The sequence below is a fragment of the Capra hircus genome, chromosome 29 (assembly GCF_001704415.2).
Source record: "Capra hircus breed San Clemente chromosome 29, ASM170441v1, whole genome shotgun sequence".
Taxonomy (NCBI): domain Eukaryota; kingdom Metazoa; phylum Chordata; class Mammalia; order Artiodactyla; family Bovidae; genus Capra; species Capra hircus.
Genome location: NC_030836.1, coordinates 21,837,365 through 21,862,446, shown reverse-complemented (window position 1 = coordinate 21,862,446; position 25,082 = coordinate 21,837,365). Strand labels below are relative to the sequence as shown.

Sequence of the window (25,082 nt, the reverse complement as noted above, 5' to 3'; positions counted from 1 at the left end):
CTTTGGGGATGGATACTGTTTTGAGGCATTCCAGAGTTTTAGGAAAATCTTGTTTAGTATACTAATAGAATATATATATATATATATATATATATATATATATATACACACACACAAATGCACATCAAAATAAGAGAAAGATGCCCTCCAGTATCCTTTATTATATTCTTAATAAAATATAATTTGATAAATGTTAAATTTAATAATAGCAGATGGCCTTAGCTACTTTTGAAATTTTTCCACTGTCCATTCAGTACATGCATATTCATTGTATTATTTGGCCTATCTGGAAAATAGTCTTACATGATTCTGTATTTAGATCCATATTTCTGAGATTTGGTACCAGAATCCCTAAGAAAAATCTACTCCCCCTGTTGGTTTAAAGGAAATTCAAGGATTTTGACTTTGAGAATGTAGCTCAAGGACAATCTGTTTTGTAACTATTTGCCTGAATTACATCTAAGAGGTTTGTGATTCATGTCAAATGCATTAATAATTAACATTAATCTTGCATAGTTTCCTCACTTTGCTTAATGAAATAGATTCATTGGTGCCATACTTACATACCTGAGAGCAAATGCCTTTCACGAATGTCTCTGTAATTCTGTTTTAGAAGAAGATGTTACAAAATAAAAAGTTTATATTTGAAAAGATTGTAATTTAAAATAAATCTTGAAAATATCATCAGCAATAATTTGTTAAAAAGCACAAGGTGTAGCCACAAATGTCCTCAATATATTGATATTTTAGTAGTGTGTATGCTGAAAATTAGTTAAAAGTGAAGAAGCATACAATTCCAAGGAATTTATATTAAACTGCTTGTCTTTTATTCAACCAAGATCACTGAGGAACAACTATTCTTAAAAAAAAAAAAATTCTCTACTCTCTCTCTCTCTCCCTCTCTCTGCCTTTTTCTGTCTCTATTATTCCTCTTTCTTGCTTCCTCCTTTTCTTTCTTCCTTTCTACCTTTTTTTTTTTTTCTCTTACCTTTCAGGGGTTAAAACAAAATACATGAACAATATAATTATGCAGTTTGTGTATATATAATTTATATTAAAGGGAGCCCAGGTGCCCCAAATCCCACAAACATAAGTAAAATATGTTGTAATCTTCCTTCCCTGAAACAGTCAGAGTTGGCATCAGCATGCTGGGCAAAATGTAGCAAACTAGAAGTAACTTGTCAATTTTTAATAAAATCTTCCTCCCTTGCAGAGCTAAATGCACCATTCTCCCTGAAAACCCTGGCGACGATGACATCTTCTCACTTGGTTTCCATAGCATCCATTCCTGAATCCCCAGTTTGGTCCTTGGTCAGGGCCATCCTTCCAGTTCCCCTAGAAAGTTGGCAACCAGACCAGCCAAAAGAAACCGCCCCTTTTCCGAAGACTTACTCTGTCCGTGGTGCTGAACCATTTTGCCATGAAGCGCCCAGACGGGCGCTGTCAGCGGTGCTGAAAAAAATCTTTCCTGACGCTGCCCAAATCACAACAGTGTATCTGTTATTTACTCACGTCCTCAAAGAGCAGCAAGCTTTCTCCATCTTAATTCGACTCTACCGCAGAGCAGAGTTTGCGCTGGCGTGATGGGAGGAGATCATGGGCAAGAAGGGAAACTAACAGCGGCATCGCTCACCTGAGACCTAAGATGCTCCCATGAGTTTCGGAGGTGCTCTGCTTCTTACAGCAAAGGCACCATTTTAAAAAGTACTATTCTTTCGACTTCTTCCTTACACAAGAGTTCTGTGATATTTCCACCCGCGTTAGAAAGGCAGAGGGTTTGTCAGCAACAAGGCTTTTAAAACCGAGGATTTACATTGTTTTCGAGAGGACTGACTTCCAGGACAAGGAGTCATCTGCACCAGCTCAAATACCATGGCACTGCGTGCGCCCTTTGCCACCGGATCCTCCCCTTCCAATGAGACTTTCTGATTGTGTCTACCAACTCTCCTATTAGGAAACCCGTGGGTTGCATGCAGCTATTCTGTTGTATTCTCCCTCCCCTCTCTCACTAGCACTCTAGCAAGAGGCACACCGATACCATTCTGCTGAGGAGGGAAAAAAAAAAAAAAAAAAAAAACACCTACAACTACCTTAAGCGATTGAGATAATATGCGCAACTCTCACCTTTCATAGCGATCTCTGTTTAAATCTGGCAAGAGCCGACACCAAGCTTTGCAAGAATGGAGTCGGTAAAACAAAGGATTTTGACACCAGGAAAAGAGGGGCTAAAGAATTTTGCTGGAAAATCCCTCGGCCAGATCTACAGGTAAGGGAAAGCAAACCTATGTTTGCCTGGGACTCAGCATGAAAGAAAATCTGCAGAGCTATTTCCTTAAACCCTGGTTGCTTAGATATTGTAATACGATCGGAAAATCTTTCTTTTTGCTCATTGCTGAAGTGAGGCTGCTCTGGAAACCTACTTATTAATTCAGGAATGTTGCACTAAATTAACCTGTCTGCTGTTTGTGTGTGTGTATGTGTGTGATTTTTGCTGTGGTACCTGCAGATTCTTATCCTTTCCTACTGAGGATTTATCCTTTTTACAATTGAGAAATGACCTGCACCTGTTCAAAGAGCCTTTCTTTTGTTGCTTATCGTGACACCAAATTAAATTCCTTTAATGCAGAAAAAGGAAAAAATAACACAACCACCTAAAAAATTAATAAAATTCTGAAGAGCAGTGGCAGAAAGAAAGCTGGGTTTTAGTTTCAAAACCACTTGAGTAGAGAATCCCCCAGTGGAATCTTCCTTCTGTACTGAAGGAATAATCAAAATATATCAATAATTGATAGCAATAGCAGTTCCTCTTTTTAAATCTGAAACAATGTATATATATTTTTAATTATTTGATCTCTCTTAGATGTCTATTTCTTGTGTGGGAAATATCACAGTGCTTTTAAGAAGAGCCATAATAATAATCAGCCAAATGACTTTGGAAGTATTAGAAACGTTTTAAAATTTTAAATCCTCTCTGTAGTCACTGTACTATTCTGTAAATTTTACAACTTTAAATATGTTCAAGAATATGACACAAATACACCCTTTCTTAATAACAGGAGCAAAATCAAGAAGAAAGGGCAGAAACAAAAGGAGAAATGATTCTAAGAGAGTGCTAATCTTCAAACTTGGTAAATTGAATCCTTTGGAAATGTAAAGAAAATGACTTATGCACGTCCCAGTTTCCCCAATCTCTCCAGCTCTGGTGGGCTTCTTGTAGGCACCATCATGCACCTATGCGGCAGTAAATACTGCAAGGGCCCTGCAGTTCCACAGATGCCCTGGAAAGAGCTATCTTTCCCAGCCCAACTGCCATCAGTGGGGAGTTCAGGTGCAGAGTTTAACTTTGCATATATGAGCAGATGAAGCCAATGTGAAAAAAAAAATCTCATTAATGGAATTTTACTCTCCTAAAATAAATACATTGCCATATGCTCTAATGCTGGAATTAGACTTTAGGAATAAGTACTAACATAGCTACAGTTAGCTTTATGATCTGTTCCCCAGTTTGTATTTTGCAGAATTTGCAAGTCTGACTTTTTTTCCTAGTAGCCTCAAATTGCTTAACAGCTGTCTCCCAAGCTAGGTATTCTTGAAATTGATCTATTTTGCTTTCTCTATGTGTATGAAAATGATTCTGTGTGGCAAGATACATGGTGGATTGGAAAACATCTGCAAACTGTAAACTGAGAGGTTCTTTGTTTAAATATCCATCTCAAAGGTTCACGATGTGTTACCCTTCACATTCTTCTTTTTAATAGAAATTTCACGGATATACTGTGGACCAGAACAGCACTATCAGCTTCTAAGTTAAACCATTCCATCACTCTACTTTCCCCTACCCCCAAGGACAAAACCCAGAGCGATTGAATCAGAGGGGTGAAATCTTGTGAAACACTACACAAGTTAAAACACACACACAAACAGAAACATAAATCTGGTGTCTTCTACCTTGATGTGGGACATCTTCCCAGAGTTGATTTGGGGGCGCGTTCGTGTATCTGGGAGTCGCATTGTCTTTGGAAATGGGCCCAGGACATTTTTCGGTGTTTGTAACTGAGATAGTAATGACGCAAGATTGTGAATAATTAATTATTCATGTTCTGGCAGTAGGAAGCTTTGGTGTCGGCCATATGCGGCAGAGGCCTTTGTTTCAAATTCGAGTAAAAAGAGGGAAAAGAGTAAGCTGTGTCACAGGAGAGTGAACGTTGAACTGGCATCCTGGGGTTAGAGGAAGGGGAAGGGAGAGGGCGTGACACTCACGGAGCCTTCGCAGACCTCCGCGGGGGCACTGGACGGGACAGGCCTTGGTCCCCGGGGGCTCCCGGGCTCAGCCGGGGACGGTATCCCGGCGTCCTCCGTCCCGGGGGATTAACTTAGCCGGAAAGGAAGGGGTACGCGGGTGCAGGAGCGTGCCTGGGCCCGCCGCCGCGGAGCAGCCCTCGGGAGACTGGGGGCTGCAGGACAGCGACTCGGGTAGAGCGCTGCGGCGGGGAGGCGTCTACACAGGTGCTGAGAAGGCGCCGTTCGGGTCACCCTTTTCCAAACTGCAGACCCCACATGAAAGTCAGGCCCAGGCGATGGATGTGGATCAAGGCACTGTGGGGTGAATCCCCGAGGGAAGGGGGACTGGCTGCCAGAGAAGATAAAATATTGAAAGTTGAAGAGATGCTGCCGCGGGGAGGGAGCCCGGGAGTCCCTGAAGTCTGGTGTGGCCCCAGCTCCCTAACTCCTGAGGGTTGGCAAGGCGGTCAGGGCCCCCCTCCCCCAGCTCTGACAGGTTCCGGGAGCTGGGAATGGCCCCGGCGTAGGCGGGGTGCCTAAACCCCGCGTCCTTGCCTCCCCACGCTGTGCCGCGCAGGGTGCTGGAGAAGAAGCAGGACGCCGGGGAGACCATCGAGCTGACGGAGGATGGGAAGCCCCTGGAGGTGCCTGAGAAGAAGGCGCCGCTGTGCGACTGCACGTGCTTCGGCCTGCCGCGTCGCTACATCATCGCCATCATGAGCGGCCTGGGCTTCTGCATCTCCTTCGGCATCCGCTGCAACCTGGGCGTGGCCATCGTGGACATGGTCAACAACAGCACCATCCACCGCGGGGGCAAGGTGATCAAGGAGGTACGCGACGGCTGGCGCGGGGGTGTCGCAGACCCGCTTCACCTGTTTGAGCCTCGCTCTCCCCGCCGAATGCGGAGGGCGTGGTTGCCCCTCAAGGCCCCCTCTAGCCCTGCCCTTCTAGACGTGGCCGCGGCAATGTTATCGATCCCTGTTTACGTTGGAGCACGCCGCTTCTGTTCTCTGGGCCTTCTTTTTCTCCCCAGCAACGTGGAAAATAGTAAAGTGGAAAAAGCTCAATAGCTTTTTGAGGATAGAGATTTCATATAAGGACTTGATCCTCAATACCGTCCGTAAAATCTAAATCGAACTAGTTGTCTTTTACCCGGAGGAATAAAGCAGCAGATCAGTTATTATTTCCCCCAACTCTCTGCAGTTCTCTCCCAACATTCTTAATCACCACAATGAAACAAAACCGAAAAACAAATCAAAGCAACTGTGCACACCTATCGGCAGTTTTAGCCAAGAGGTCTTTAGGAGCCGCCCTGACTGGCGGACAAAGAGGAGCTTGACAGGCTCAGGGTCACCGGGAACCCAGTGCCGCCCTCCCGTAATCGTACAAAGTGCGTTGAGTGGTGCCTGGGGAGGGGGGGCGGTCAAAGTCAAGGGCACGGAAACCCGCGGGTCCGGAGACTTCCTGTATAGAGACCTGAGAGAATTTAAGTGGCAGAGCAAGGGTTGGGGGTTGGGATGATAAATTCGGGATGGGCTTGTGGATGGGAAACTGTGAGCCCTGATGGGCCCTGGGTTATTCTTGGAGATCCTGCGAAGGGCGTTTAGTTTCAGGATTTTATTCAAAGGGGTTAGAAAAAGGGTCTCCAGTTTCCCACGCCGAATAAGGGCTCTTTCACCTTTCCTGTGCGGATAGTTAGCCCCAGTTTACTTAAGGTTCGCCTTGGATGGCAAGCCACGCTGGCGAGGGCGGAGTTAGGCCAGGACCTTCAGACACACCCCTCTTCTGCTCGTCAGACTACCCCTGAGTGCCACCTCCGTCTCCACTAACTCCCCCGGTTTCCCTGGGCCTTTTCAAATCTTTCTGGCCCAGACCCATCCCCACTTTTCAGGGACCACCATCCTTCCCACTAGCTCCTCCGACTTCCGCGCGTTCCATCCCAAGCTCCCCAGCCCCTCTTCCCCAGCTTTTTCCCAGTTGGGTTCCATTCTCCCAGCGATTCCACCGCTGCAGCCCAACAGGTCGGCCTGGGCTACACGGACCCCCGTCAGGTGTCTCTGTCCCCCGCCAGCGAACAGAATCTCCTCGCGGAGAGTCCTCATTTCCCAAACTCAAGCCCTGCCGGCTAGTCATTCATAGAGGCGATCCGACCTGCCAGGCAGTCGTCGGGGAGCAAAGTCAAGGCACCCAGCTTCGCTATGAATCCACTTCAAACGAGCACTGTTTTTCAGTGAAAAGAGGATTTTCTTCTCTGTAAGAAGGTATAGATTTAATTTTGTTAGGAAACGAACATTAAGCCATCCCCACGCCTAGAAGTCAGGGAGTACCTCGGGCGGTGAGGGCCGTTCGGCAGAGAACAACTGATCGTGAATTTCCAGCCCAAAGCCCTGACTAAACGATCTCCCTCCACCTGTTTCTTTCTTCCCTACTCCATAGAAAGCCAAATTCAACTGGGACCCGGAAACCGTAGGGATGATCCACGGTTCTTTCTTTTGGGGCTATATCATCACCCAGATTCCGGGCGGCTACATCGCTTCTCGGCTGGCAGCCAACAGGTAAAGCTCCGGGGCCCGACGGGGCGCAGAGAGGTGGGATTTATACCCCCCGAAGGGTAGCGGAAGCTGGGGCCGGCGCGAGAGCCCCGCGGGACTGGGGAACTCCTGGACGAGGTCTCCTAGTCCCCTGGAATACACTCTCGGGGCTGGAACATGGTGCCTCCTTCCAGAATAAGGCGCCCTCAAGGATGTTGGTGCAGGTTCCCGCCGCCCCCTCCCAGCGCGGGTGTAACCGGCTTCTGATGAAATGGTCGACGTGCCCCAAGGCCTGGTAGGTGCTGAGGCCGGCCGGGGAGCCGGACAGCTGAGACCGTGCCTCCCGGTGCACAAAGGGTGGGGGCGTCACTGCGCGCCGCTCCGCGCATCCCGCGGGTACCACGGCTCTGTGTGATGCTGACCTGGCAGGGCGCATCGAAAGCCCGCCCAGATGGTGCTCTGGGTCTGCCGGATTTGTTTCTATGGAGGCAGGCGGGATTTCAGGCGCCCCGGGTGCGATTCCACCTGTTAATGAGCTCGGCGGAGCAGGGGCGGGGTGGGGAAGGCGCTCAGCTGCGTCCAGCGGCCTCTAGCCTGGCTGCGGTGGTGACGGCGGCCGGGGTCCTAGCGCCAGCCCTCCAGTTCCCCCGCCGGCATCTGCAGAGGCACCCCGAAGTGCGAGGCAAAGCGACTGATGGGGTGGGGTGGGGGTGTCAAGGAGCATAGCCTGGCCCTCCGACGGTGAGAATCAGCTTCGCTTGCTTCACTGTGTGCACTTAAATCTAAGTGTTAAGCTGAGAAAGAACAGATGCTCTCGCCTTTCCTGGTATTGCTGCATAGTGGTTGGTGGTTTAGTCGCCAAGTCTTGTCGGACTCTTTCAACTCTGGGGGGGATAGCCCGCTAGGCTTCTCCATCCATGGCATTTCCCAGGCAAGAATACTGGCGGGGGTTGCCATGCCCTTCTCCAGGGGATCTTCCCAACCCAGGGATCGAATCCTGGTCTCTCATATTGCAGGCAGATTCTTTACCCTCTGAGCCAACAGGGAAGCCCATTTGCTGCATAGAGACCCCAGATAAAGATTTTGGGTCTTCTTTCAGAGCCTACCTAGGACTTCACCTCTCTCCTTCCCCGCCAAAGATTCAGTGTTTCTGGGAAGTGATCTAGAACTGGGCACCTCCCTAGTCTTGATCTCCTCTCTGCTTCCCTAAACCGGTCTCTCATCCCTCAGTGATATCTCCCTTCCCTGGCTTTTGTCACCTGCAGTCCCATTCAGGAGAGGCGTTTTCTGGCCCCAATTTTCTCAGTCATCTCCAAGACCTAGGGAGAGATTCTTGGGAATTTATTTTCGGCTTAATGCCCCTAGGGTGAGGATTTTTGTCCTCAAAATATTGAGGAGAGTGCAATAGACTAGAAATAATGCCTCTTGAATATTATCTTTACCCTAACATTGTGATGGCTAATACTCAGGCTCAACAGGATTAAATATATATATATATATTATATATATATATATATATATACTTTTAAAAATGGTATCAGTTTAAACTGAAAATTATTAACTGTGTAGAGAACCCTATTTTATGGATGGGATAAATTTTAAAAATTGACATAAGGCAGAAAAATTTAAAGAACTATTTTCTTAAATATTACTGGCAATAAATATGTTACATTTTGACTTTTATATCCATAATGCAGTGCCAATAATTTTTTCCTAAAAATATTTTCCAAAACAAAATAAACTTCCCAGAAAGATACTCCAAACATACATATGTAAAATATTTTTCACTTCAGTGGAAAACCATGCATAAATTCACACACACACAAGGAAACTCAATAAAAGGTGAAATAAAAATATAATGGCTATGCCTTCAAGTTTTTTTCAGAGTCAAAACCTTCAGCTTGCCAAATGTTAAAATGCTAACATTTTCCTGCCAGGAAAACACATCAGGGATGCTTTAGCTTTCACTCTTTCTAACACTGGGAGGTCAGTAAACAGGTTTTTCTAGGTTAAAAAAAATGCAAGCTCATTGCTATCACTTGTGTCATGGCTAGTAAAGAAAAGGCTGATGCTGACTCAGGTTCTAATTTATTTGAAGATTTTCCTCAAGAGAAAATGTCCTGAAGCTTAGAATTTTTATTTGGATCCAAAACCACATTATCTTTAAGTAGATATTTAGAAGAGAGAAACAATATTTTTCATATATGATGTTTTGTGTTATCCAAGGCAGAGAAAACAAAGTCAAATTTTATTGTAAAATATTGTGAACAGATAAGAAAGTGAACCTGTTCACTTTGTAAGATTTTGATTATCTGCTTTATTTTTAATATTTTAAAAAATATTATTAAAAGCATACAATGAGAAATATATACTGGAAACCTCTTGTGAAAACAGGTTTAAAAATGCATAACATTTCCTTTCCTGATTATAAAAGTGTTACATATCAAATAGGAAAATTATAGTAAAAAGAAAGGACAATAAAAATCTTACATAACTTAATCACCCAGAGACACTTTCATTGACTAGTTGGTAAATGTCCAATTAGTCCTGTACATGCTGCGTATAATTTTATCTTAGAAGACTTTTTTTAACATGAAGTTTTATGAATTTTTAGAATTGGCTTGAAAGATGTGTGTTTCCATTTTCAAAACAGCAAAAGCAACATAGCAAGACCAATTTTCCACCTACAAGCATTGTGCACCCACTCTGCCTTCCCTACAGATCATTTAATAATAGAACAAGCTTTCCCTGGAGTGGGATGCTGGGGACAGAGTCCTTTCCCTCTTGGTGTAAAAAAAGCTCTCTTTGGAAGTGTTTGCCATCAGTGTTGTGGGTGGAACTGGAGTAGAAGAGCTGACGCCTGTGGAGACAGCTCCCCTAGAGAGAAGGGCTTCTGGTTACACCTCCTGGCAGATTTCTCAATGAAAAACAAACAGCAATGATTTGGCTTCTCCATTTTATGAATTAAGCAAAAACAGCCCACTCTTGGTCAGAATACAGATTTCTTGGTTCTTTTTCTGGTCCAATTCTCAGAATTCTTGCTTTTCTGCTCATTGAGAAGAGGAGGTAGGGAGTTGTGGGGGAAAGGAAACTGGGTCTCCAGGAAAGCTCCTGAATCATCATTTTCTTTACCTTGCCTTCAAGGGCTATTGCACACCCTGGATAGGAGAATTTGGTCAACTCCCTCTATAGAGGGTTTTAAAGTGGGGAATCAAAGGAAGATTTCTTACAAAACCTGTAGTGTTTTTAGATGAGAACATATTTAATACAGTGATTAAAAAGTATTGGGGGCAAATTAATTTTGTCTTTAAACAATAAGACTTATAAGGCTTATGGTAACTCAGATACTTACAAATGTGAAATTACTAAAAACTATCTTTATCTTGCATTTAGAGAGTGATGAGGAGCCTGGTCAATGACTTAATGGAAGAAACAACAAAATTTTTGCAAAGGCATAACCAAAGAAGGTCAGATTTATCGAAGGAAGTTTGGTCAACATTATGTTTTTAGTGGATGATGTTGTATTCAGAGACTATTCTTGCCTCTGTCTAGGTGGAAATATTACTTAAGCACTATTTAAAAACATTCCCTATTCTGCTCCTGTTCTCCTGATTTCCCAACTCTGCTTTAATTTTTTATGTAGCACCACTGCCAGCTATCATACCAGTATTTTTCTTAACGATCTATAACTAAGAAATGACTGCTTTCTACAGTAAAATGTGAGCTCCAGGAGTGCAAGTAGCTTTGTCATATATTAACACCACTATATCTCTAGCATCTCAAAGAGTGCCTGGCTTACGATAGATACTTATTGAGTAAATGAAATAACATCTCAACAAAGTGTTTCACACTTTAACTACAGATTCTAAAGCCAATAGGGTTGTGTTCAGACTCCTGAATGTACTACTTAATAACCGAATGGCATGAAACATTATTTAAACTCTCTGAGCCTCAGTTTGTATTTCTGTAAAAGGAGTTAGTTAAACTATTTACCTGCTGGGAGTATCATGACGGCTAAATATGAGAATATGTGTAAAATTCTTAAGCATGCCTGGTACTCAATAATTGTTGACTGTTACTTATTTCTAATAGCATTTTATATTCAAAAAACAATGAAAGAAAAATACCCTGATCATTCGGTATCACTTGTGTTTAAATTTGCCTTAAGAATTAGTAATGCAAAAAGATTATTTCTCTTGTGATAAAAATAGCTCTTTTCTCATATCAGATTTCTGCCTTTAAAATTATTTTCCATATATATTATTCATAGTTAAAATTATTGTTTGCTGAAAGTGCTATAAGTCTCATGTAAAGGCTTGTAAACAGCTGTCTTTAAAAATACTTTTAGCCAACAGTATAGGGATTATAGAATTTCAGTATATGGAATCTTTGAATTTTAGCCAGGCATTATAAATGTGCTTAGAGAAATCCATATAAGTTTGAGGTTAGACTTCTCTGATAAAAATTAAAGATTATTTCCCACACCCCTATCCTTTATTCAAAGAGAGTTCAGTTCCTAGTGGAACATTTTATCTTTTCAGGTATTCTGGGGTTTCTAACTTGACTTTTGCTAAAGAGAAAACAGTTCTTTATTCAGATAACAAACTGACCATCACATGTATCTGTAGCATATAGTGAACTCCTGATAACAGAAAAAACAGCAAGTGAAGAAGAACTAAAGAGCCTTTTGATGAAAGTGAAAGAGGAGAGTGAAAAAGTTGGCTTAAAGCTCAACATTCAGAAAACTAAGATCATGGCATCTGATCCCATCGCTTCATGGCAACTAGATAGGGAAACAATGGAAACTGTGAGAGGCTTTATTTTGGGGGGATCCAAAATCACAGCAGATGGTGAGTTCAGCCATGAAATTAAAAGACGCTTGCTTCTTGGAAGAAAAGCTATGACAGACCTAGACAGCATATCAAAAAGCAGAGACATCATTTTACCGACATGGTTTTTCCAATAGTCATGTATGGATGTGAGAGTTGGACTATAAAGAAAGCTGAGTGCCAAAGTATTGATGCTTTTGAATTATGGTGTTGGAGAAGACTCTTGAAAGTCCTTTGGACTTCAAAGAGATCCAACCAATCCATCCTAAAGGAAATCAGTCCTGAATATTCATTGGAAGGACTGATGCTAAAGCTGAAGCTCCAATACTTTGGCCACCTGATGCAAGGAACTCTCATTTGAAAAGACCCAGATGCTGGGAAAGATTGCATGCGGGAGGAGAAGGGGATGACAGAGGATGAAATGGTTGGATCCCTTCACCGGCGCGATGGACATGAGTTTGAGTAAGCTCTGGGAGTTGGTGATGGACAGGGAGGCCTGGCGTGTTGTAGTCCATGGGGTCACAGAGAGTCAGACACAACTGAACTCAACTGAACTGAGGGTTCAACTCATTTGATCCTCTCATTTTATCTATTGGGAAAGGAAATAGAAAATCAGGGAGGTGGTGACTTGTTCAAAGTCACAAAGAGATTGTGACTAAAACTCAGGTGTCCAGTAATACATGACTACAACCTCTCTCAGCATTGAAAGTTGACATCTCCGCCTGATATTATATGGCTTATTGCAATATTCACTTTCAGTAGCAAGTTGAGCCCTCTACTCTCTGAATGAGTGCCTACAATCCATCATACCCTAAATCCAGGACAGAAATCCATGAATTAGAGAGAGAAGCCTTTAGCAGGCCCTAGGGATTCTTAGATTTTTGTGGCAGGAGAAACATACTATATCTGTGTGTGTGTGTACTGGCTCCCAAATGATTTAGCCATAACCCAAGTGATTCTGTTCTTTTCCCTGCAAAAGGCAAAATGCATACATGATAATGACTTAGACAAATAGTGTGATTTTTCTGGAGGGAAAAAAACATGGTATTTGGAAGTTTTTCTACTGACCAAGCCCTTTGGCAGTTTGAGCTTCTAGAAGATAGTAGAGATCTGAGCATGACTGGGATAGTTTAGACCCTCTGTCTAGAAGAAAGAGGCTCTTGCTTGCAACTCTAATTGATACAGCTCAATTTGTACTACCGCTATAAAGAAGAGAGGATTTATACTTAAAAATTAACAAAGTCTAATGTACAGATTATAGAACTGTTTACTAACATGCATTTGCATTTATATAAGTGGAATTTGATATACTTTAGGTAAATATTCTGGCTTGCCTGATTATGAAAACTCCTCTTGTGAGAATGATTTTCAGAAAGAGGAACAAAGGAACTTTAAATACAATGCCTTCATACTTTAAGCCTAGAGAGAAATAATGTTGCTGGTACTATTCTGTCATTTTCTTTCACAAAAATAAAATAATGAAGACATTTATTATAATAAGCATTGGAAATAGATCCTTAAGTCTCATCACCAAACTCTCTCTTTCTCTGTCTCTCACCTGTTTATCATCTTTTGTCTTCTACACTTACTTAGCCATTGCAACACTGATTGCCTGCAGGAGTTTCTTAACTCTTCCAGTGAGAAGCATTTACAAATTCCTTTTGGTGAGAAAATAATTCAGACTGTGACTATAAAGCCTGCTGCAAAATACCACCATCTTGCTATGAGGGAACTGGTTCATAGTGATCCAGTCCTTTAGGGCCAGAGGTGACTATCTCTATTTCAGTCATCTGGCTGCCTATCAAACATCTAGCCATTTCCCCATTGTGGGCTCTATAGGTTTGGTATCTGGGGCAATGCAGAAAAGGTCTTCTTTTCTTCTGACAAAAGAAATACCCTTTCCAGGAGAAGAATAGATGTATTGGGGAGGAGGGGTCCCTGAGGGTTTGCACGTGGTTTGCTGACACGGGCTTCTCTCGCCTTCCAGTCTCCTCTCCTCCCGCCCTTACTAGGTCTGGCTTCTGCTGCGGCTGCCACATCCCACTACTGCAGTGCAGAAGCGGCCTCTGGGGGGAGGGACATGATTTTGAAGGAGGAGAGTCAGGTGGGCAGCTGGTAGAATGATGCTCCCGCTGCCATATGCCACTGTTGGGGCTGTCTAATTTCTCTGTCATGAGTGATGAAGTCATTTTTACAACATAATGAGGTACCAAGGGACCCAAGGGCTGGCTTGCACTTGTGTATTCCTTTTTTAATTTGGGAATGGGAGCATCAGATGTGACAAAGGGAGGCACCCAAGCCCTGATTTGATTAGATTAAATCCATTAAACAGCCTGGCTCAGTCTATTCCTACAGATCCTCTCCAAGAGGATTAGTGCCCCACCTGGGGTGAGAAACACTAGATCCTTGTTAAGTGACAAGCTGCTACCCAAATGGAAACTGATTGATTGATTCCAGGAAAATAGATATCATCTGTAGAAATGACAAGTCACCAGCGTTCCTGTCACCTCTTCCAGGCAAATGCTTGTCGGGTGGGCTTGATATGTGAGGTTGTTTGTGGCTATGGGTCACAGGAAAAAGAAGATGACTGGGAATTTCACAGCGAACTCACTGTGGGTCACACTGAATGTTAATCATCAGGCAGGTTGTGGTGCTGGTTTTCAGAACTGCCTTTGCTTCTTCAGATGTTTCTGTATCAGGGATACTGTATGTTCCTCAGTTCTGGGAATCTGTTTATAATATAGAACATCCTCTCTCACTCACACTTACACAGACACACAGACACACACACCTTTCCTCTTTTTTTTTTTTGTCTTACAGTATGAAGTGATTATATTCTCTTACATATAATCACTTTAAGAAAACACTGGAGGGCGTGTGTGTGTGTACATGTGTGTATAACAGAGGAGAAGCAAGTAAAATGAGGTTTTAACTTGAAAATAAGCAAATCAAATTCATCTTAGTATGTTATTTACTGCAAAGGAAATCATGAGGAAAACAATTTTAAGTAGCTTTCAAGTAGTTCATCATTTTGAAAAGCAATCTTAACAAGCAAATGGCTGTTATTTCATTTCACAGATATTGTAATGATGCTCTTTGATACATTTAGAGCATGAATTAGTTTCTAATCCTGTTCTTCAGGCATAGAAAAGTCAAGATTTTTTTATATTTACTTTTGCATATTTCTTTGCTTTTTTCCCTCAACCAAAATTTATACCAGGAGTGGATTTTTTTTAGGTAGCACCTTAGTTGCCAATTATAAGGACAAAGGCTTTAAACAGAATAAAATATAATTTTAGTTGAGGTTCCTCTTATTACTTGGAACTTCAAGTTCATCAATATTTATCTAATTAATGATTTTATATATTGACTCTTGTTCAGATAAAGCAATATTTTAGTTTATTTCATTGCTAAAAAATTAGTAGAATTTGCATTGATTGCTTGTTTTTATATATAATACTAATATAAATATACTGACATAAATATACTACCTGATATTATATATACTGATATAAATATTGTTTGATATTATTGAGAATGTACATTTACAAGTCAGAAAATTAAGCAAGTTATTTTAAAATGAAAATATATTTGGGGAAATTTATTTCTACAAAATATTTTATGTAAACTATAATATTTACTTTACTTCTCATTATTCACCTTTATTTGGAAGAAGCTGTGATCAGACCTTACATGAGTTTCTTAATTGAAATGGATTATAAAGCAAAAAAAAAAAACACAAAACAAATGGAAAACTCAGCCTATGGATCAGAAATTGGATTAATTTTACAAATATGTAATTGATTATATTGAATAATATCTTAAATGTATATTCTATAATCATCAATTCATTAAAATATTCTCAGATAGAATACATTACTATTTACAGTTTACAGTTTAACATTTAACCTATGGTGGGACATTTAAAACCCACCTGCAAGAAAGCTACAGTGGAATTTCAAAAGACAAAGTTGTTATAAAAATGAACCTGAAAAATAAATATTTCCTTTGAACTCCTGAAGTCAAGCAGTAGCATGGCTCTTCAACTCATATGATACTGTAGAGTACAACCTTCTCCTAACTCATAGTTAAAATGAATCCAGAAATCTAGCTCTTTTTTTAAAATGGGGGAAAATAGAAAGCCAGCTCTATTGCATAGCAACACAGAAGAGACACTCTAATCATGTAGAGTGGAGAGGGGGTGAGTGAATATCAGAAGAGCTTTTCAATCAATGTGAGGTAGATCATTCAGGTATAAAATTTTTTTTCTCCCTAAACAGTGCAAACAGTACATTTGTATTGGGGGTAGGAAGAGAGAGGATATGAAATATAAATTGTCTTCATAGTTTTCTTAGTCCTCCATTTTAGGAGGCAGATGCAATTGCAATTAGAATTAAATTAATAAATAGACATATCACTAAACTTTCTATATATCATCATTCTTCCTTACAGCAACTCTATAAGGCAGACATTCTTATATATTCAAAGACATTGTGTTACTGATCAGAAGACTGAACAGAATAGCAGAGTAACTTTCCCAAAAATCACTACCTGGTAAAAGGAAGAGAAGTCTTTTGATCAGACGATAAACTTGAAAAACAGATGATGGTGGGTATTATTTTCAAATGCAGTCGTGTGTCAAAGTCAAGACTAGTGCTAGGGAAATAAAACACACGTGAGTAGTAAATGTTTCTTGGTACATAATCTATTTACTATTTCTTCAACTTCTTTATGTTCAATGCTTATATTTGTTGGTTTCTGTAACATCAGGCCAAACAAAAGTGATAACTGTCAAGCATAATACAAGCACAACTACATTAAATACTGATAAATGGAGAAATTCTTTAGGAGGACAGTATATCACCTCTGAAACATTACCACCTAATTTGATTTTGAAAGCAGAGCTTAAAGAGAGTCATTTCAGAAGCTGATGAAGATGTGCTGAATCGAAAGTGTAATGGCAGTTGATTTTAGTATATCCACAGTGTTGTTTCGAAGACTTAAGGATGAGGCCAAACTGGGCCATGCACTTGCTATTTCAAGTGCAGATTTATCCGCAGGAATATTCTCAATTCTATTAGTCCAGAACTACTATCCTACAGTTATTCTAGGGAGTAACTCAGCTTTTTGGGACTGTTAGAATACCCAGAACAGTAGGTTGTCCCCATTAAAGACTCAAGAACAAATAAATGGTCAACTGATCTTAAAGGCTATTGGGATAAAGAAGGCTCAAGGAAGAAAGACCTGTCATCACCTACATTTAGGGAAGGGAAGATAGCACTTCCTCAGATTTAAAATCTTTATACAAAAGGAGCTGGTGGTGGTTTCTTAAGCACATGCCACATGCAAAGTATTCTGCTACCATCTAGGAACTGGAAGAAATAAAAGACCTAAATTGTGTTGTCCAAGAGACACAAATAATATGGAGGATCTTGGGTTAAGTCTTTTGAAAGTGATCTACAGTGCTTTAGAAATATCTGAGAGAGACAGCTGGAAAAGAAAGGTGTGTATGTGTGTACATGTGCGTGTGTGTGGTGGGTAGGTATTGAAGGCAAGTGTGTAGGGGATACCAAGACAAGTAAAACTGATCTGAAGAAGACTGTCAATTTTTGTTTGCTTGTTTCCTGTCAGATATTTTAAATAGACTGTTGAGGTACAGATCAATGTACTGATGTATTTCAGTCCATACTATGTGCCCTCAGAATGGGAGCCAAGATTCAGACACTTTAAGCTTCCAGAATTTCAGGATGACACAGAACAACTTTGAATCCATAGTCACAGAAATAGCATTATTAATTAGAGCAAAAACATTCTGGAGAAAAAAGACAATAACAGTTCTCTGGAGAACTCTGTTGAATGTTAGGGAGTTTCTATATCATGATAGCTGATATTATAAACCACTTACTGTTAACCAGATACTGTCTCCTTTCATAAATGATTCATTTAATCTTCATGATAATCCCTTAAAGTATGAAGATACACTATCTTCACTTAACAAATGGAGAAAGTACGGCTTAGAGAATTCAAGTAGTAACAACTGCACAAGATCAGATCTAGCAAGAAATTGGAGTTGGAAGTTGAATTCATACAGTGTAACCATAGAACATGTATTCTTAACTAATGTTATGTTGTACTGTTTCATATGTCCCAAAGAAAAATATGGCAGGCACTCAATCAGTTTGGTTAATGAACTGAAGTGAAAATTGCAGTCACGTCCGACTCTTTGCGACCCCATGGACTATACAGATGATGGAATTCTCCAGGCCAGAGTACTGGAGTGGGTAGCCGTTCCCTTCTCCAGGGGATCTTCCCAACCCAAGGATCAAACCCAGGTCTCCTGCATTGGAGGTGGATTCTTTACCAGCTGAGCCACAAGGGAAGCCCAGGAATACTGGAGTGGTAGTGTATTCTTTCTCCAGAGGATCTTCCTGACCCAGGAATTGAACTGGGGACTCCTGCATTGCAGGTGGATTCTTTACCAACTGAGCTTTCAGGGAAGCCCCCAATTTGGTTAATGAGGACAGTCAAAACAAGGTCAGAGGACTCCTCTTTTGGCCTTGATCGAATGATCTACGTATAATCTGTATTTTATCAAGGAGATTGTCCTTTTCAGCAGGTGTTTCCACTTCACCCTTGCTGCTCCCCTCTATAATAAAAGGCAAGGCTCTTATTTCAGCTATGACAAGCTCCATTCTCTCTGGGCCTTTCCCTTGCCCCAGATCTGTCTCTTTATGGGGGGAATATCTAGCAAATTACTGCTAAATCAGTTATTCTCATATCAGGAAAAGCAACAGCAACACCACCAGGGTACTTGTTAGAAATACAGACTCTAAGGCACCATACCAAGCTAGGCAATCAGAAGCTCTGGTCCAGCCCTCTGTGTTTGAACATGCTCCTTAGGGTGATGTTCATACATGAGGAACTCTGGCAATCACAGTGCTAAACTATGTTACATTCCAGAACTTTTTTCCCATCCTCAGTTTTCCGATTTCTTTGACTTCTTTTCTGAAGCTTAGATTTTGTTCATAAAAGGACAAAACCCTCCTCAAATGAGCTCTCTATTTAACTACTTACTTCAAATCAAACTACTAGGTATACATTAAATGTTACAAGGATGGAAAACACATCACAGGAAATATGGGCATTCGTTTATAATGACTTTGCATGAATTTTAATCTATAAAGATATTGAATCACTGTGTTCTACACCTGAAATAGTATAATGTTGTAAGTCAACTATACAAAATAAATAAGCAGACAAACCATAGGAGGGACAGAATAGAACTCTTCTCTCACTCCCCACTGCTGTGGACATTCATCTTTCAATAACATTTTGGTCTTTCAGAGTTTTTGTTATTTTATCTGCTGCTGCTGGCACTGTTAGGGCTAGAATTGGTTCTGCCTCTATTAAAGTATAATATAGCTTAGGGGTTAAGTATTTAGAACCTACAACCAGACTGAGTCATTATAAGACATAGTTCTCCACTTAAAGTGTCTATGTGACTTCAGCAACTTATTTAACTCACCAGGACTTGGTTATTTTATCCATGAAATAAGAATGGTAGTAGTAGCCCTCCAATATACTTTTTAGTTTAAAATGAAAATCTGGAACAGTGACTGGCACACAACTAGCACAATACCATTGGGTGTGATTATTTCTCCCTGACTGACTCACATTTATGGATTTATTTTTATGTGCCAGGCACCAGTCTAAGCCTTTTAGGTATATTGTCTCTTTTAGCCTCACAACAGTCCTATGAAGTGTGATAGACTAATACAATCATTGACCAACTCCTAACACCTTTTAAATGCTTAGGATACGTCAGACATTCTTCTGGGTCCTTAACTGGTAATAAATCATAGGTTCTATAAATATCCCTGTTTTGTAGATGAGGAATGAAGCATAGAGAGAAAAGTACACTGTTTAAGATCACTCAAGTAGAAAGTGACAGGAGTGGACTTTGAACCTCAGATGTCTGGCCCTAGTAAACATGATCGAGGCCATTACATTCCTTTTTATAGATAAGAAATCAGAAGCCAAATGAGGCTAAGTAGCTTTCCAGTCACATAGTTATTAACCAACAAAGCTAGAATCTTACAAAAATTTCTGTACAATACTGATGTCATCTTTTCTTCCTCTCCCACTTTAGTGACTTTGACCGCTTTACTCCCTTGCAAGCCTTCCTCTTATCTGAACTCGCATGTATGCTTCTCACCTTCTGACTCCCTGACTTCATCATTTCCTACCCCCTCGATTTCAGTAAGCTTTTCATGTCTACTTAACTTTAGGGGCATAATTGCGTTCCCTCTGTGGTCACCCTAAACTCTATCAGCTCCAAGATGCCGTGGGCTTATGATTTCTTCTCTTGCGTTCCCTACACCTACTTAAACCCTCCTTACAATTTCCCTGTTCATTTCACTCCTGATGTTCTTCTACTCACGTGTATCACTATGTTCAGCCATTTTCAATTCTGCCTTCGTTTTGGATATGTAATGTAATCTCTTCCATGTTTTGAAACTTTGCTGATTCATTTCCTCTTTGGAATTTCTTCATGTTAATCTTCCAAAGCCCAACTTTAAAGGTTCCCCCTGAAGGACTTGCTTCCTTGCCATGCCAGCTGAGATGGACTTTTCCCTCCTTTGCTTTCCATTTGCACTCTGGTTATGGCCTTTAGCGTAAGCTGTGTTTTGGCTAGTTGTCTTTCTTTTGCTCTCCTACTACACATAGAGCATCCTGGTCTTTTTCTAGGTGCCTAGTTGCATCATGTGGGCTCCCCTGGTGGGTCAGCAGTAAAGAATCTACCTGCCAATGCAGGAGACACAGATTTGATCCTTGGGTTGGGAAGATACCCTGGAGAAGGAAATGGTAGCCCACTCCAGTATTCTTGCCTGGGAAATCTCAAGGACAGAGGAGCCGGGTGGGCTGCAGGCCATGGGGTCACACACGATTTAGCCACTAAACAGCAATAACAACAAGTTACATCTTGTAGATAAAAGAGCAGAGATTTACAGATTTCCATGTCAGAGAGTTTGGAATTCAGATGCCAGCTCTATCACTTGCTTTTTTCTCTTACACAGTCTGTCTCTAGTCTCTGATTTGTAAAATGAAAGGAAAGTGTAACTCGGGGTTGTTGTGAGGATTAAATGAATTAATGTAGGTGGAGAAAGTATAGCAAGTAAATTTTGGCTCCCTTTTCCTCAACACAGTACCCTAAATATAGTCTCATAGAGGTTTGAAGTGTGAAGGCATAAATCAGTGTTGAATGAAGTGGCTGTCTCAATTTTGACTATCTATAGTACATTAAGAAAAATGTAAAAACATTCCATATTGGCCAAGAATTTTGATAGTCATCATTTTAATTACTTGGATATTGATTTAGATATCATTTTCATAAAATTAGAAAAAACTAGATTCTGAAAAGTTTTATGAATTATATTCTTAAATAGTTGGAAAAAGTCAATCCACTTTTATAATGCAATGGCCACTAATAATAAAGAGGATAGCTAAACAAATTAAGAAAGTTAAAACTAGGAAGCATTTGGAAATGTCACAGATTATATAATTAGAAACACTATTCAGGGTAAGAATGGAAAGTAAACATTGAAAGTAATCTACTGACATTTTAAATCTCAGGAATAGTGTGATTTCAAGTAACTTAGTGAAAAATGAGTATTTAAATTTTCAGTTTTAATTCTGAAACACATTACTGACTACATATTATGTGCACAATTAGATGTAAATCCCAGCAATAAAACCCACTGACCTTGGAATTATATAGACTAGATTTAAAACAAGATTCCTCTGCTTGGAGCTGCTTAACAACTTGGGCAAGTGATATCACTTACTTCAGGCTTAGTTTCTTCATCTAGAAAATGGGTATATTAATAATGTCATGTCATTGGGTTGTTAGATTTTTGGTATGTGAAGTATAAGCATGATGTCTTACCAGTTGAATAGTCACTCATTAAATTTAGTTCTGACTACAATACGAGTTGAGTAACAAATAGTTCGTGATTGATTCGGCTTTACTGGCAGATGATTTTGTCCCCCAAGGGATATTTTGTGATTTCTGGGGACATTATTGGTTGTCACCATTTGCAGGCATGGGCTACCAGCATCTTGTGCATAAAGGTTGGGGTGCTGTTCGCATCATCATACAGTGTACAGGACTACATCCCACAATAAAGAATTTTGTTCATCTCAAAATAATTGTGTGGGGGTTGAGAAACCCTAAACTAAAAAAAAATAAAATTAATCTCTCTCCAGTTTATCTAGAGATAGCAATGTTTTCAAATAGGCAGAAAGAAACTGATGATTGAAAGATATAAAATAAATGTCATGCACCATTCTTTCAAAATAAGTATTAGAAAAGAAGACACATATTAGCTAAGCCTGTTAAAAAAAAAGTATATATATATATTTGCAAACTTTAGCATGCACATGCAAAATTATCACCTGGACTGCTTATTACAACTAATTTCCAGGCTTCACTCTTAGCACAGTCTGTTTTGGAAAGTCTGGAGTAAGAAGTCTGCATTTTTAATAAGCACTCTAGGGAATTCTAATGCATCTGGTTCATGGACAACAATTTGAAGGAATTCTTCCAAAGAGCTGAATGGAGTAGTTGGATGTATAACTCATATAAACACTTTTGAAACTCCTTTAGCATTATGTAGCTCTGGTTCTCTTTATCCTTGATGTCGTAAGTAGCCTCAGTCTCATTTTTACTGAGCATAAGAAATAAATTAAGATGGGTCTACAGAAACAACAGTAGTTTTCCAGTATACAGAAACCTACCCATAAGCCCAAAACTCCCGTGTCATTTTCTCTCTCTGCTTTCACCCTTTCTGGTGCACAGGTTCAATATTCAAACTCCCAGAACAGGGGAAAGACATTGGCCTTTGGGATCAGGCACCATTTCCACTAGGTCCAGGAAGCTTGCTTCACGCACTCCCTTGTATCTAGTTCTTCTCAGCCCTAAAGGAAACCTCCAAAATATTTTGGAGTTTGCACATAAAAGCATGTGGATTTCAGCCTTGAGACAGGTGAAAAGTCAACTGAAAATAATCAAGCATGAAAATACATTTTAAAACAATTTTGGGGGCAGAAGGAGAAGGGGACGACAGAGGATGAGATGACTGGATGGCATCACTGACTTGATGGATGTGAGTCTGAGTGAACTCCGGGAGTTGGTGATGGACAGGGAGGCCCGGCGTGCTGTAATTCATGGGGTCGCAAAGAGTCAGACACAGCTGAGTGACTGAACTGAACTGAACTGAATAATGAGTTTAAAGTTTTTATATTTTAAAGATAGGATATGGGATTTTTGCATTTAATTTCTGGAAAATAAATCCATAGTTGGCAGAAGTTTAATATCACTGGGCATTTTAATGGGGATAATCATTTCTAGAAATAAAAAGTTTCTATTTTGTGCCAAACATTTAGGAAATAAGTTACTCTGACTCAGAGCCAAAGACACCTATTCAGGAAATAGGACACAGAAAGAACAGAAGAGAATATTCACCTCTTAAGTGACTGTTTAACTCTGTGAAGAGAAGCCACTGAAGACAGGTAGATTATTAGGCTATAGCAAGTAAACAAAAGTTTGTGTCCCAGTCTATGATTCATAGAAAAAAGCTGATCTACTTCATCCTTTCATAAAGTCATTTCTCAAATTTCAGTCGCAGATTAATAATGATCAAGGCTCTTTCAGGAACTCACGTCATTAACAGTTACATTTAAATGTGCTCCTGGAAAAATGAGAACTTCTATGAGGTAGCCAATTTTGACTGAACTCAAGGTTCAATGTTTGCCTTGAAAAAATTTACTAAGAACACACAGCTTAGCTCACTAGAGACAATGTGTCCCCAGATTTCTCTGCAAGAGAAGTTTCCAAAGTTACCTGGTTAAGGGGATATATTTCTTGCTTAGTTTTACATTAGGAAAGATTTTTTTTTGTTAATAATGAAATATAATTTTTACTTGTAGATGGATAAAGGTGTTAGCAATTCTATTTTGAATTGTTTATATGTATGCAAAAAGAGGGGTACCCAAAACCCCTCCACTCAACCACCTACACAGAAAGACAAACCTGAGGTAGATATATGAAGTACTAATTTTTTCTGTTTTAAAAATATGTCCTGTGTGAGCTGATCATTAGATCTGGGGAGCATTTACTGTGATTCCCTTCATAAATTTTTTTTTCTTTTTTTTTTAAATTTTTATTTTTACTTTATTTTACTTTACAATACTGTATTGGTTTTGCCATACATTGACATGAATCCACCACGGGTGTACATGCGTTCCCAAACATGAACCCCCCTCCCACATCCCTCCCCATAACATCTCTCTGGATCATCCCCGTGCACCAGCCCCAAGCATCCTGTATCCTGCATTGGACATAGACTGGCGATTCGATTCTTACATGATAGTATACATGTTACAATGCCATTCTCCCAAATCATCCCACCCTCTCCCTCTCCCTCTCCCTCTGAGTCCAAAAGTCCGCTATACACATCTGTGTCTTTTTTGCTGTCTTGCATACAGGGTCATCATTGCTATCTTTCTAAATTCCATATACATGTGTTAGTATACTGTATTGATGTTTTTCTTTCTGACTTACTTCACTCTGTATAATTTTATGAATGGAGTTATAATTTCCATACTTCAAGGTATCAGACACAACTAGACACAACTCCATTTAGGCACTTACTATTTCTTCAGCAGCTCTTCAGTGAGTATCTCCTATGTATCAGGCACTGTGCTAGGCATTAGGGATACAGCAGTGTATCTGAAAAGCAAGCTCTTGCCCTTCAGCAGCTTACACTGTAGATGATATATAGACTCAAACCATATACAGTGTTTAATTAACTATTTACAATTTGTAATTATATCTATGAAGAAAGTGACTAAAATTGTGTATAAACAGATTTATTCAGTTTAGTTCAGTTGCTCAGTTGTGTCTGACTCTTTGTGACTCCATAGACTGCAGCACACCATGCTTCCCTGTCTACCACAAACTCCCAGAGCTTGCTCAGACTCATGTCCATTGAGTAGGTGATGCCATCCAACCATCTCATCTTCTGTCATCCCCTTCTCTTCCTGCCTTCAATCTTTCCCAGCATCAGGGTCTTTTCCAAGAAGTCAATTCTTTGCATCAGTTGGCCAAAGTATTGGAGTTTCAGCTTCAGCATCAGCCTTTCCAGTGAATATTCAGGACTGATTTCCTTTAGGATGGACTGGTTGGATCTCCTTGCAGTCCAAGGGACTCTCAAGAGTCTTCTCCAACAGCACAGTTCAAAAGCATCAATTCTTCAGTACTCAGCTTTCTTTATTGTCTAACTCTCACATCCATACATGATTACTGGAAAAACCATCGCTTTGACTAGACAGACCTTTGTCGACAAAGTAATGTCTCTATTTTTTAATATGCTGTCTAGGT

At 40.4% G+C, this 25,082-nt stretch overlaps 1 protein-coding gene across 1 annotated transcript in view; it reads left to right on the top strand.

The window, feature by feature from the left end:
- The window catches only part of SLC17A6 (solute carrier family 17 member 6), a 40,469-nt gene continuing 17,383 nt past the window's right edge, over positions 1,997 to 25,082 (top strand). The window contains exons 1-3 of the mRNA XM_005699512.3: positions 1,997 to 2,266; positions 4,859 to 5,111; positions 6,718 to 6,836. Of these exons, the coding sequence (XP_005699569.1) occupies positions 2,181 to 2,266; positions 4,859 to 5,111; positions 6,718 to 6,836 (458 nt within the window). The 5' untranslated portion in view covers positions 1,997 to 2,180. The remainder of the gene's footprint in view (positions 2,267 to 4,858; positions 5,112 to 6,717; positions 6,837 to 25,082) is intronic.